The sequence below is a fragment of the Lytechinus variegatus genome, chromosome 16, assembly GCF_018143015.1.
Source record: "Lytechinus variegatus isolate NC3 chromosome 16, Lvar_3.0, whole genome shotgun sequence".
NCBI lineage: Eukaryota > Metazoa > Echinodermata > Echinoidea > Temnopleuroida > Toxopneustidae > Lytechinus > Lytechinus variegatus.
The window spans coordinates 6,683,124-6,698,185 of record NC_054755.1 but is presented as its reverse complement, the minus strand read 5'-3'; the positions used below and the strand labels follow the sequence as shown (position 1 = coordinate 6,698,185).

The 15,062-nt window shown below is 36.0% G+C and overlaps 1 protein-coding gene across 1 annotated transcript in view; it reads right to left on the bottom strand.

The window, feature by feature from the left end:
* Positions 1-3,607: 3,607 nt before the first annotated feature.
* LOC121430205 (GRIP and coiled-coil domain-containing protein 2-like) overlaps positions 3,608-15,062 on the bottom strand; it is a 12,015-nt gene continuing 560 nt past the window's right edge. Inside the window, 15 exon segments of the mRNA XM_041627484.1 lie at positions 3,608-3,906; positions 5,723-5,831; positions 6,449-6,592; positions 7,334-7,567; positions 8,551-8,570; positions 8,573-8,768; positions 9,511-9,613; positions 10,162-10,418; positions 11,020-11,151; positions 12,088-12,314; positions 12,537-12,699; positions 13,332-13,363; positions 13,366-13,423; positions 13,940-14,131; positions 14,600-14,648. Coding sequence (XP_041483418.1) covers positions 3,833-3,906; positions 5,723-5,831; positions 6,449-6,592; positions 7,334-7,567; positions 8,551-8,570; positions 8,573-8,768; positions 9,511-9,613; positions 10,162-10,418; positions 11,020-11,151; positions 12,088-12,314; positions 12,537-12,699; positions 13,332-13,363; positions 13,366-13,423; positions 13,940-14,131; positions 14,600-14,648 — 1,990 coding nt within the window. The 3' untranslated portion in view covers positions 3,608-3,832.

Here is a 15,062-nt window from a genome sequence, read left to right as displayed (position 1 = left end):
CAGTATAACACATAAATTAAGTTCAAGTTTACCCCCTTAAGCAGAAATAAAGTTACAAAGAGATCTGGATCTCGTAACACCAAAATGTCGTAAGTTGAATATAGAACACCCAGGTGAGTATCTGCTAAAATGTGGAATGTAAAATGAAATCAAACTTCTACATAGTGATACAACAGAACTTAAGGAGTTTACTTCAAACCACAGAATATAAAAGTGTATGATTTATTGTATGTATTTTTGACTGTAAGAATGTAAATTTGTCATTTGTTTGTCCACTAGAGTTTGAGTATGGCATCTAGCACCCTCTCTTACATGTTTATTTTTATTATTATAACCCATAGAGCACTTTTTCTACAGATTTAGTAAAGTAGATATTAGAAAGTTACTGACAAAGATTACTTCTGAAATTTTCAGCCCACTCCATCTTCGAGAAGGGGTTTAATATAAACAAACATAGATATGCAGATGTTTTTTTTACAAAGGGCACCTGATCAAAATAATTTTTGTAAATATCCAATAAGACACATTTTAGTTTATATTCTTCAAATCGTAACTGTTTGGGTCACTTTCATTCATATAATCCAATAATGAATAGGAACAGTGATAGGGTCTTTTGAGAGGAATTTTTCCCAAAACTAAAAAAAAGGCTTTAAGCCATTACATGACAAAAACTTAGACACAGAAATAAACAAAGGCATACAATGTTAACACATGGATTAAAACAGTGATCTATGAGAAGCCAAGTGTGGCACATGCCATATATATCCTTTAAAAAAAAATAATCAGCATTTTTGGTACTCAAACCACTGTCTGCCAATGATTTTCATGACCATTAATGCGAAGATCCAAAATAATAGCAAATATGGAGAACATAAATAAATACAACACAATAAGTTGTCACACTTGGCTTTCCATAGTTGTGTCATAACTTTAAACCACAGATAACATTAAATAAATAATCAACATTTATAAAGCGCTTAATACGCATTGTTTCTAAGCGCTGGTATATCTGTACATTGATATATCTGTGTAAAATATGCAACCTGGAGGAGGCGACATTTCATCAAAGGCTTATCAGATGCTTCATCCAACAAGTCCTGATTTATCCGACAGATACCATAGCAACAGTGCTTCTAAGCCAATCAAAATCAAAGAAAGTTGTCAGATCTGACACCTTGTCGAACAAAACGTTGATGAAATGCTACCCAGAATGAACAGTCCATCGATGAACAAGCTTCAAGAAACAATAGTTTGATAATCCCGAGTCATTATTATATTGGGTTACCTTCAAAGGACAAGTCCACCCCAACAAAAACTTGATTTGAATAAAAAGAGAAAAATTCAACAAGCATAACACTGAAAATTTCATCAAAATCGGATGTAAAATAAGAAAGTTATGGCATTTTAAATGTTTCGCTTATTTTCAACAAAATAGTTACATGAACGAGCCAGTTACATCCAAATGAGAGAGTTGATGACATCACTCACTATTTCTTTTGTATTTTATTATATGAAATATGAAATATTTTTATTTTCTCATCATTGTCATGTGAAATGAAGTTTCATTCCTCCCTGAACACGTGGAATTCCATTATTTTAACATTTTGTGCTTCAGGCAATGAGGTCCTAATCATCAAATTCGTAAAAATTGAAATATTGTATAATTAAAACAATAAAAAAGAAAAGAAATAGTGAGTGACGTCATCGACTCTCTCATTTGGATGTAACTGGCTCGTTCATATAACTATTTTGTTGAAAATAAGCGAAACTTTGAAATGTCATAACTTTCTTATTTTACATCCAATTTTGATGAAATTTTCAGCATTGTGCTTGTCTGATTTTTCTCTTTTGATTTAAATGAACATTTTTCTGAGGTAGACTACCTTTAACATTATTTGCAACACAACATATACACGCATAGGCCTGTATTCTTAGCTACATCTTAAATTACTCCATGTTCTAAGTGTGTGCCAAATGTAATGATAAATTTATCATCTAGTTGTGAAAGTTTGCATCACATTTGGCAACCCATAGTGAAAAGATGGTTCAAGTCAAACCAGAGTTCTGAAAGTGGCCCATAATGCACCACTCACATACAGGTCATAATGATACAAAAAGCACTTCTATATATTTAAGTCTTAAGTTACAGAAAGCTGATTAATTACATGTCATATAAATTCAACAACAGAAAGCCCTTTGGCGAAGTGACCAAATTATATCATAGAAATTCATCTGATTGTAAATAAACTCAAATATTCATATCAATATAAATAATTTATCATACGTTGGTAAACCAAGAATACCTATAATCACACTTATCTTCAAGAATAACAAACTGTTTACTTCAACAGTTGTCTCATTCTTGCAAATTTATCACAGCTAATCCATTTCAAGTCACGTAGTAATACAAATGAAAAATAAAAATAATAGAAAATTAAGTTTTCTCTATTTTCTTCCAAATAATCTAAACGAATGAAAAATATTTGTAAGTAATTGGCATTATGACTATACAGGGTACAGCAAATACATGTAATAGGAAAATCTCTGAGAGGCATTATGATCTTAGAACATGGAAAGGCATACCTGACCTAGCAACAAATTATGTGATATACATGTATACATATAATGTACAAGAGTGAGAGAATAACTGGTATTGCACAGTTTGAAGAAGAGTCACCCTGTGCCCAGCCAAAAAGATATTCCATGAAACACATGAATTGAATAACAATCATCCATGAATACATCCTTAACAATTTGCAAAAAGCCCAAAAGCTATTTGTGATGATTCATGACTTCACTATTACAAAACGTCCCTTCTGCATGCGAAAATCAGAGAATATTCAAGCGGTGGTGTTGGTGATTATTTCCACCTGGGGAGAGTTTCATTAAAGGACTTGTCGGACGTTTTATCCGACAAGTCCTGTTTTATCCGGGGTTTTATCCGACAGTTACTATAGTAACAGTGCTTCTCAACCAATCAGAATCCAGGAAAGTTGTCAGATCTGACAACTTGTCGGACAAAAATATTGATGAAACGCCCCCCAGATTGTTAAGAAAGCATGAATGATTGTGAGTAAGCAACCGGAAGACCAAAGGCTTACGGTCCTTTCCGAAGAACCTATTAAAGGGGAAGTTCACCCTAAAGAAAACTTTGTTGTAAAAATAGCAGAAGAAATAATAAAAAGTACTGGTGAAGGTTTGAGGAAAATCCGTTAAAGAGTAAGAAAGTTATTAGAGTTCAAACTTTTGGATTTGTGACGTCATAAACGAGCAGCTGCCCCATGTGTTATGTAATATAAAATGCATGAATTTCAAATTTTGTATGGTTCCTGATGACATAATTTTGTTTTCTATTCATGATCGGGTGTAAAATGATTTGTCTATTGATATTCAAAAGGTACAGTGAAAACCATTTTCAATTTTCTGAGAAAATGACATTTCATTGATTTTTACCCTTCGCTATGTAGGAATGCTGCTCGCATATGACGTCACAAATCCAATAATTGAAATTCTAATAACTTTTTAACTATCTGATGAATTTTTCTCAAACCTTCGACAATATTTCTTCTTATTTTTTCTGCTATTTTTACAATAAACTTTTTGTCAGGGTGAACCTCCCCTTTAATGGGGATAAATGCCTTGCGAAAGGGCACCAGAGCACCAAACTGGAATCAAACCTCGGTCACCGTACTGCAAAACCACTGCTGTAACGACTAAGCTATCATGCCCCCTCTGAGAAACCCCGAAGGCAAGATAAAATTGGGTTGGGGGAAGGAGCATTGGAATGTTGATCATGTGATCATAACAGACCACCTGACCATTGATCATGTGACTATAGTAGACCACCAGACCATCGATGGAGGTATGAGCCAGCTTGGGAGCCAGACTTCTGTGTAGCTTCGTCACCTGTACATTAATAAAAAATAAATAAATAAAAATATAAATTAAAAAAAAATAAATTAAATTGTCCAATTCAATACATGTAGTTACAGCTGTCCTTCTTGTTCTTACTCATTAGGTACAGGTATTTAATTGAAACTTGGGAGGCAAGTATCAAATCTCTCCTGTATATCTATTTATGCCCAGGCTCAGAAGTACTAAATTTGAAAAACTTCATGCTAGCTTTTCATGATATCATATAATGAGATGTGAAAATTGCATTCAGAGTGACAAAAATACAAATAAATACAATGGAGGAAGGCAGAGAGGTTTACTGCAAATACAAAAGGACACATTTATTGCTTTTGATCCAGGACACAATGTAACTTAAATCTACAAAGATCAGGATTAAAATACAGCTCATGCAAATGCAGAGCTGCCAAGTTGTATTTTGCATTTTCAGTATTCTTATCCCCCAAAATCAGTATTTTGACCCCAAAATCCGTATTTTTACCATGAGATAAATATGCATGCATAATGGCAAAGTTCGATCACTTCTTACATTATTTTGCGCCCCACACCGTCGCACACGAGATCGAAAGCTTCACTCTAGATTTTGGTTGTTCCGCTGAACTGCGTTGGCTCACTCACCAATACATAGACTGAAGAATTTGGAGGCCCATACGTACAGACAACGTATTAGCAGTAACGTTAGATCTAACATTTGACGGAAACCTGATTTTTTCCGATCGTTTTTTTGCACATAAAATCATAAAATGTCACATTATGAAAAAGAAATTGCATCCACATTTACGGAAAAATGTATGAAATTCAGAAATATCGTACCTTAGACCGCAGTTACCGCTAATTCGTTTCAAATTATGATCGAAACATCGTCATCTTCGATCCTTCCGTCGGTCAACGTAAGTTGCCATCTTGGATGACGTCATCATCCTTACAGACGTATTTACCAGTCGCAAAATACTGTATCGCGATTTGAGCTGCTGCTTTGCGCTAGTTAACTACGTGCGTGCGTGCGCTCGGAACTTGTCACCCACATTGATTCGCCAAATTCTAATCGGAAAGCCTTGATGAAAGCATAACTCATTGAACGTAGAGGGCAGCAACACACGGCTGCCATTTTTTCATCTCCGCCCGGAAGCTCCCAGATGCTATAGTGGGGCGAATACCTTTTCTTCTCTAATTTGTTTTTTCCCGTATTTTATCATGAAAAAGCGTACTGCCGTATTTTAAATTGATTTCCGTATGAAATACGGAAAAATCGTACTACTTGGCAGCTCTGCAAAAAGAGCGTGATCCTGAATCTGAGTTAGCATCTGAGAAAGGTCTTGCATAGAGGTGTGCATAACGCCACTGACACTTTACAATTGGTCTGCGACCCAATTTAGAAATAAAGCATTTTAAAATTTGATGCGATTATTGTGACATGGAACATCTAACTGCGTAAAGTTCTAAATCATCATCCAAATACTATATTCAAATCTGTGACTATGCTACCATCCTTATTAGAATAAAAGCAAATTGGATATTTAGTCGTAATAACATCACAGCAATCATATGATTGGCTACGATTTGAGACTAATTTGGCCTTTACTCCAAAATTAAGGCCTGCAATTATTCTTAATTGTTATGTATAGAGTTGATTTGACCCTCAAGTATAAAGTACTTTTCATTCACATTTAAAGAAAATAAGCAATGTGCGATTTGTTCCCAATTTGGAACGTGGACCATTTGTAAGGTGTGCGTAGGCCTGTACATGATACATGCATGTACAGCTTTATGAAAGACAGCCTTGGTAATTGTGTCTGATAAGATACCATACCTTGGGCAATAGTAGCTAGCTGCTTGATTTCTGTATCACTGAGTTTCAGCATAGTCTTCAAGACTGGTATAAGACGACCCTTCTCGTCACCTTGAGGCAGAGATACGAACTGTTTGGAAGGAGAAAAATATGTTTTGGTAGTCATTTTACCCAATTCTTGAAGAAATTAATCAAAGGGCTGACTACTTTAAATCCTACCTGATGGATGTGCTAATCATGTAAGTAATGCACAGGTCGGTAAGCGTCAATGGTGATGCAGCGTACTCAAGGGTTTATGATGGAGCAACAGGCATGATATCGTAAATACCCAAGATGGCTGCATTAACATCCACAAACGTGAACATGTGCATTATTTGTTTTATAAAACACGAGGGTAGTACAAATGTATTAGAGCAAGTTTTATGAAAACTGCTACAAATCTTTATGGGTTGCACGATCAAGGTTATAAGCTGCTTTTTATGACAAAACAAGCAGATAAAAAAATAAACATCTAACTTTCAGGGGCTAATTTTAACAACTTACTGCCGAAATCTGCAATTTTGGTAATGGATGGGATTTTTCAGGACTCCTTTTTGGGTTTCAATGGCTCAGTTGATCATTTTAGGGTCGAAATTAACCTAGGCCCCTTCTTCGTATTTCTTCCCTGATAACAAGCATAACCAGGATGTTAGATTTAAGCTTAACGAACACATCAAGGCTTTTCATAGCCTTTTAATTCCCTCTTACCTTGAGTACAACATTCTTCAGGTATTCCATGTTTGAGATTGCGTTTTCCCTGGCCTGGTTTCTTTCTAATCTCCTGATCTCTTCCTTTAAGACCTTGGCTTGTTCTGTCAACCTGAGAATGGCTGATTCGTTTTCTCCAGTTATCTATGTTTAGGAAAGGAGAAAAGATGGAATAAGGCCATGAACTGTGTTCTTGTTATCCTTATATCTTTGGAATAATAATATGAATATCTAGGGTATTTGTTTGTGTAAGTATCCACCTTGTTAGATGATAAAAACACTCCTATATTACCCAGGCAAAGCTCAGTAAATCAGTACTGGTGCTCACAACTCTTTACAGAATTGCTAGTAGTTCTGGACATTACCCATGTAGGTATAGGACCCTAGTTGTATTGATTAGTTCTTCTCAATAAGAAAAAATATTGAAATATCATGAAAATGAGTTTCATGTAAGCACATTCCATGTAAACCACCATACACTACCGCAAACACTTACTCCCAGCATTCGTCATATAACAGAGTGTACTGATCATCCATCTTAGTTCACAGTTCTCAGCTGTACAAGACTTTATTCATATAATTGAAACCACGTCAGCTAACAGAATCTATTCTTTGCACATAGAAAAAGCTTGTAAGTATGCTTATATTATTCTGGTGTTTTCTGATATAAGCGACTGACTCTAAGTCTAGGTTTACAAGTATTTTCTGATAGATTTTTTTGTTCATTTAAGCTTCCATATCACTTTGTTAGATTTTTTTTTTCTGTTCTTTATTGCATTTGCTCCTCTGATAAGTTGAAACTTTTTTGAGCTCAACTTCATTCAGCCCCATTTTCAGATTTTAGTGGTACCAATCAGCTTTTCAAACATGAAATAGGTCACTCACCTCTGTGAAATGGTCAATTCTATGCTGTGCAGCGGTCAACTGGTTCTTCAGCTGTTCCTCTTCGGCTGTGGAGCTGACCGCACTGAAGACGCTCTGCCGGTCATCGGTCGGCGACGATAGGAGTTGTGCGAAGGGTACCGAGGTCGGAGCCTGCGTGGGACTCTGCATGCTGATTGGTGGAAGGGAGGGGTGGGACTTACTGGGCGGTGCTTCGGCATCCGTGTGCTCCATACCCTGGTCAGATAAACAAATATTTCAGTGGTTAAATATGTTATAAGTTATGTTCATTTGGTCTGCAAGCAATTGGTCTATTTCTAACATTTATTTATTCATTATTTAATAGAACATAATTATTCAGGTACAAAAGATCAGCTTAAAACTGTTTTTCATCAATGACCTGAGGAAAACATAAACAACATAAATCATCATATCATACATGAAAATTCAAAGTTAGAGTAAAAGATAACAATGCTTGGTAACATAAATAAACAAATATTTTTACTTAAATGATAATATGGATCAAACTGAAATATTTAAGTTACCAAAAGGGAACAGTTACTAATTATAAAATTACCAATTGCATAATTTATTCACTGATAAAACACTGAAATGATAGCAATGAAATAATTATGGCATTATAGAAAATCAATGAAACAACGACAATTAGTTATAAATGTATGTGTAAAACTATAAAATATCAGATCATTAAGATCATTACAAATACATTACAAAGAGTAGCAATGTCATATCGATGTTAAAGAGGAATAAGGGAATTGTATATTACAATAAATAAAAATGTCTAATAAGAATTAATGTATGTAATAATTAATGCATTTTATTCCGGGGTTGCCATTTTTTCAAGCAATCTGCTTATGACAATCCTTCTCCTGCAAACTGTAAATGTTAAATTTTCTTTGTTGGTAGTAGATCATATTTGTTTAGAATCACGTTTTTTATTTATTCATTTTTTTAATGTTCATACCAAAATCAATTACAGATATATTATGTTTGTTATGTAATGAAAATTGAATTGGATATGAATGTTACAAATGCAGAAGAAAAAAATAAATCAAATCGAGATGTGGGCGAAGCCAATTGGTATATCAATTTGGTCTCATTGCCATCTGGTCTACACTACACTTCATTTCATACCAATTTATTCTAATACTCATTCAGTCAGATGCCCAGTGGGTCTAATTTCCACTTCATCTACTTACTTCAGCCTGCTCTCTCTCGCCGGAACTGTCCTAATAGCTGACTCCAGAGGGCTCTCTTTACTCGTCTCCACCGGGGTACGTGTCGGGATGACGACCATGCTGTTGTTCCTCTGTATCTCCTGCTGGGCTCGGTAAAGCTGATTCTCAGTGGACTCTAGCTGGCGCTGTAAGCTTTCCATTGTTCGGTGATGATCATCCTGCAGCTGCCTCATTTGAACCTAATCATCGAACAAAAAAAAAAAAAATCAATGACGACAAGAACTAATAACCAGCCGAGCATGTCACCTACATTTTAGTCGGTCAGTCAGTGAGCAGTCCAAAATTTAAAATCAGGTGTGTTTCACAAAGCTGTTCGTAAGTTACGTGCGACTTTAAGAAAGACAGGTGAACCTGTCTTAGGTTGCTACATGTATATCAACATAAATATAGATTTGGTGTGTATCATTTACCACAAGAAAGGAGCACCAGTCATTCATAAAGTTGCTCATAACTTAAAAACGGCTTTATGGAACACCAACAGGAATTGTCCCGTTCAATGGAGGTAGTCGGTTTCACCTCATACTTGCAGCAATTACCCTGGATACAATGCTTTCTTAACCCAACTCCCCTTCTCTCCATTTCTTCTTTGACCGTCTCCTCTTCATCGAACACCCGATTCAATCTCAGAAGCCCTTTTTTACGCATGCCCATCATCCCTCCTCAGCACATGCCCATACCAACATTCCCCATTTGCCTTCACCAACCAGTCCACCATTTCGTCCACACCCAACACCTTCATCAAGTCCTCAGTCTCCTTCCTGTCCAACTTCACACCAAACACTGCTATCACCATTGCCCTCTCTCTCTGTCCTCCTCAAAATCCCCATCTCATTTTCACTCAAACACCATGCCTCACTACCCAATAGCATCACCATTCTTAGGAAGCTTTTATATATCATATAGTATGCCATCATAATGTACCTTAAAGGATGAAGTCAAAGCCTCATTCTGTGCAGTTAATTCTTTGATGGATTCAGTGTGTTCGATGTTTCTACTGTGGCTCTCAATACGAAGCTTCTCCAACCTAAACAGCAAAATATTACATTTTATCAACATCAGTAACAGCAAGCAAAATCATCTTGTACCCCTGCTCACTTGAAGGTAGCATATATCATAAATATGTACATGTACATAGGAAATTTAAAATAAATGTAATTGTAAGAAATGAAGAAACAAGGGAAATTCTACAGAAATATTTATGATTCATCTCTACTTTCTAGTCCAAATGAATAGTGAAACTTCCACAAATTTTGTTTTCTTCCTCAATTCCAAGAATATTTCTTTTTTGTGAATTGCAGGAAACTGGGGACTCTACCTTAGGTAATGTGTAATAATATTTCAGTAATGGCTAAAGCAAGGATGCCAACCCCATAAAAAGAATAGCAGTATTTTGAGGGATGAAAAAAAAAAGGATTTGTGTAATAAGAGTATTTACAACTTTCTCTAATACACATGCACATGATATGATTTTGAGAAAAAAACACATTTTTTTATAAAGCAAGTAGTATTTTCATTTAAAAAATAATAATAACATGAAATACTGCAAAAAAGAAACATCTCTGTCAAAGCTACCTCTCTCTTCCAGCAGCTTCATTAGATTCCATATCCTGTATCATCTCACTGTGTCTCGCCAAAAGACGATCGTGTTCTCCTTGCAACAACTCATGTTCCGTCGTCAAGGCAACCATCTTATCTCCCGTCTCCTTTAGCTTGCTCCTCAGGGCTTGGATCATGTTCTCTGACTCCTCCTTCTCCCTCGCATCCATCGCCATGGTAACAGGATTGGTCTCCCTCGTCTTCTGCTGCTTGAGGACACTATGAACTCTGACCTGAGGTCAGGAAGAGATAGAGAGAGGGTTGTTTAGGCACATGTAACCTTTAGTGACGATATGGGTGATGTTTTCCTGCCATTTGCCAATTTTTATCAACTTCATTTGTAACAAAATGTAGAAACATACATGAACATTAGGATGGGTAAGCACCTCTTTTTGGTCATATTTGAATAATGACAATGCCTCTGGCAACCACTTATGGTGGACAGAGAAGTAAAAATAAAAGTTGGCAGGTTTAACAAGGGTCAAATTGGGTCACAGAAAACAATTTTTTCATTTGTTTCAGCCTTTGTTTGGGGGTTAAGTTTTATCTTTAGGGAAGCGTTTTATGAAAGTACTTGTCGGACGTTTTAACTAACAAGTCCCATTTTATCTAAAAAATTACTGTAGTATCAGTGCCTCTCAACCAATCAGAATCAAGGAAAGATGTTAGATCTGACAACTTGTCGGACAAAAATATTGATGAAACGGTCCCCTGGAGTGGTGCTCCACAAAAATGATATAATAATTGTATTTCATTGTTATCTGACAAAGGATTTTCAATTCTGGAAATTCTTTTCATTCATAGGAACATTTGACAAGCTTGAAATCGAGTTACCTTATAGCTATCAAACTCGGCCTGACATGCAGTGAGCTCACTGTGAGCTAGGTCAAGATCTTCCTGCAGCATGGTAACCTTCTGTTCCAGACTCCGAACTGTTCTCATGTTTGCCTCGTTGGATGTACGCATCTAAGAAACACAAACAGAAAAACATCTGACTGCAATACTTATAACATCATTTCAATGAATGATAATCCAATAACAGACATCAGGGCCCAGTTACATAAAGTTTTATGATCGATTGTAGGAACAATTCGTACAATTGATTGGACTTATTTCCATGTGCAATCAATCATATCTATCAGCCCAATAATCAATCATTAAGCTTTATCATACAGGGCCAAGACAATTCTTTGAAAAATAACCTGAACATTGAGTTCTGATTCTTGGGGCTATCTTGAAATCATTAGCTTGTTCATTAAGACATTCCTTATAACTATAAAGAACGGGCCTCTGCTCTCCCTCTTCCTCTCCATATCCGATAATAACTCGCTAACTAACTAACTAACCAAGTGATAACTATTTAACTAATAGATAACTTACCTGATCTTTGAGTTTCCGATACTCAGTGGCCAACTAAGCTTGTCCCATCTTGTAATCTCTGGGTTGTTGATTAAGGTATTCCACTTGACCATGAAGAGCAGCCTCTACTCCTCTGCTCACTCTCAATACCTCACTAACTAACCAAGTAATAACTATTTAACTAATCAATAACTAATCTGATTCTTGAGTTTCCGATTCCCAGTGGCCAACTTGTCTTGTCCCATCTTGTAAGTTTCGCCTTGATTTGATTAAGGTATTTCTTCTGACCCACTCTCATTCTTCCTGATATCACAAAACACTCAACCAACTAACTAACTAACCAAAATGATAACTATTTAACTAACCTGATCTTTGAGTTTCTGATTCTAAGCAGCCATCTTGGCTTGCTCCATCTTGTTATCTTCGGCTTGTTGATTGCGATATTCCACCTGGCCATGCAGAGCAGCCTCCGTACTCCTCTGCTCACTCTCAATACCTCACTAACTAATTAAGTAATAACTATTTAACTAACTAATAACTAACCTGATCTTTGAGTTTCTGATTCTCAGCAGCCATCTTGGCTTGCTCCATCTTGTTATCTTCAGCTTGTTGATTAAGATATTCCACCTGGCCATGCAGAGCAGCCTCTGTACTTCTCTGCTCACTCTCTGTCTTCTTGATATCGGAGAGCTCCTTCTTGGTCTTCATCAGCATCCCCTTCATCTTGTTAGCCCTCTCCTCTGCCTGGTCACGCTGGTTACCAATTGCAGCTATGGATCAAGATAAATAGGGAAACGATTAGAATGTGATGATGTTGATGATGTTGATAGTGGTGATGATGATGCTGATGATGGTGATGATGATGACGGTGAAGATGGTGATTGTGGTGATGATGATGATGGTGATTGATACATGCACTCAAGTTGCCCCCTTATGGTGACATCACTCATCCGCATTGCCAGGCAATCAATTTCAAGAACACGATATCTTACTGATTTCATTCTGCATAGCATCTAGTCTCTTCTCCAGACTCTCTACTTCTGTATTGAGGTTAGCGATCTTCGTTTCTCTATCATCGATGGTTGCGTTCAAACTAGACACGGTTTTCTCATAGTCTGCTATCTCTAGATCCATGAGATTGCTCTGGCTTGCTTCCTGCAAAACAACAACAATAATTATCAAATTTATTCATCAATTCCTTTATTCAGATTTCATTGTGCAGTCATCCTTCAAAAATAACATTCTGAAACATTTACTTCTTTTGTATTGAGCTCAGTATGTTTCTTGAAATATCTCCAAGTAGAAACCTGAAAAAAAAAACTGAATGAAAAAGGATAGATGCGAGAAAAGTTTATACTGTTCTAAAATAATCTTGATTGACAATATTGATGTGATATGCTATGCCAGGTATAAGTCTTCTGAGAGTTTATTTGTGTACCTCTCAGTACATTATCAAATTATTATTATAATTGCTAATTGTAGTATAAAAATATGCTCAAAATAAACTTGTGGTTGAGTGGTTCTGACCCTTGTCTTTTAAACAGAGGGTCTGGGTTTGAATCCTAACCATAGCATTTTTTTCTTCAGCAAGAAATTAACCACATTGTGCTGCACTTGACCAAGGCTGAAGATGAATGGGTGCCCAAAATGATTAATTCATTTAATGATGAAATGAGATCTAAAGCTAAAGCCTTGGTAATAATAGTTGCATTTTGTATCATCTCAAAAAATATAAATCCAGAAATTATTATTATTATGTACACTAGAACTGAACATAATCTACTTACTTTAAGAGCTGCTTCTAGCTTCCTTGTAGTGTATCATGTGTAGTCTTCTGCTGGTTCAACGACGACTCAAGGGTCGAAACTCTCTCATTTGCCTGTCAGACAATGAAATGTGATCAATCAATGAGTTTGTATGATAAAGAGTTTAAATAGCATTCGTCAAAAGAAAAATAAACATGAATGAGAGAGTGTGCTAAATTAACTCAATGTGAAATCAAATTTTTTTTTTACAAAGAATCAACAAATTATAAAAGGATATAACAGCCATTACAATTTTGTTAAATCTGGAAAGTTAGATGATACTCACAATATTACTCAAATTACTAAACCTTGAATAGTTTCCATTGCGTAGAAATTGGCGAACACATCCCACTGGGAACTGGAGACCAGCACAAATGCTTTAGAAAGGCTGATAATTTTGTGGTTTTCTTTTATTATTTTTAATCAAATACATATCAGTACTAATAACAATTGGAACGCCTCTGGCAGTCTCACCTGCATTACGCGATTTGATAGAGCAGCAGTGCTGACTTTGAAAACAGCTATTGAATAATCATCCACAAAAGAAATCATTCATATGATATATCAGTACTAATAAAAAAAGTCCTTACCTCCTTCAGTTGCTCCTCCTTTTCGGCGTTCTCTTTCCTCTCCGCATCCCTTTCCTCCTCTGCCATAGTTGCTCGGCTCCTCATCTCAGCCACGCCCCTTTGTAATGTTTTCATCTCTTTATCCTGAGCATCTAACCTCTGGACCAACTCTTCCTTCAGCTGCTTGGTCTGAGTGCACTCCACAGAAAGATTCTAAGAGGGTTAGGAAGAAGGGAATGATTTGAATTCATGGGTGTGGTTTCATATTACTCGGCCACACTCATTTGTAATGACTTAATTTCTTTATCCTGAGCATCTAATCTCTGGACCAACTCTTCTTTTAAAATGATTGGTCTGGGTGCACTCCACAGAAAGATTCTAAGGGTTTAGAAGAGGGATATGATTTGAAAGTCTGGTGTGTTTTCACATAGCACTTAGCCATGCCCTTTTGTAATGCTTTCATTTCTTTATCCTCTGAACCAAATCTAGGCTTATTAACAAATCTAAAATTTTAGTAGTGGTAACCTATTTTTAAGAGTGCCCCCCCCCCCCCCTGGTTAAACCTTGCCACTGTTACAATCAAAACATGCAATCAAAGACGATCACATGGAAAGCAGTTGTCTACCCCCCCACAAAAAAAGCAGAAAAGGAAAAAGAAAAAAAGAAGATAAATTTACTTACATTCAAATCCTGCTCTGTTTCTGTAATCTGCTTCTCCAATTCTTTTATCCTATAATCATAAGAGTACAACAAATGATAACAAAAAAGAAATGGAATATCAATCAGAATACTAAATAAGCATCATAATGAAATAACATGACAATAATTTTTCAACACTTTTTGTAATCAACAATCAATTAACAATAAATAGTTAAAATGTTGTTGTATAAAAATTGGAAAAAACATGTATCTCTCTGCCTTTATAAAAGACTGGACGAATACTAATTTTTCATATGAATTCCTTTCAGACACTCAAACATAAATCCCGCAAGATCATAAGATAACCAGGAAAATGTTTATACGATCAATATTTCATATGGTCCAATGCCTGCATGTCGGGGTATGCTAATGCTACTCTTCAAATAGAGTCAAATTTTTCTCAATAGGCCAGGGTGAATTACAACATCTTTTAAACACACAATGC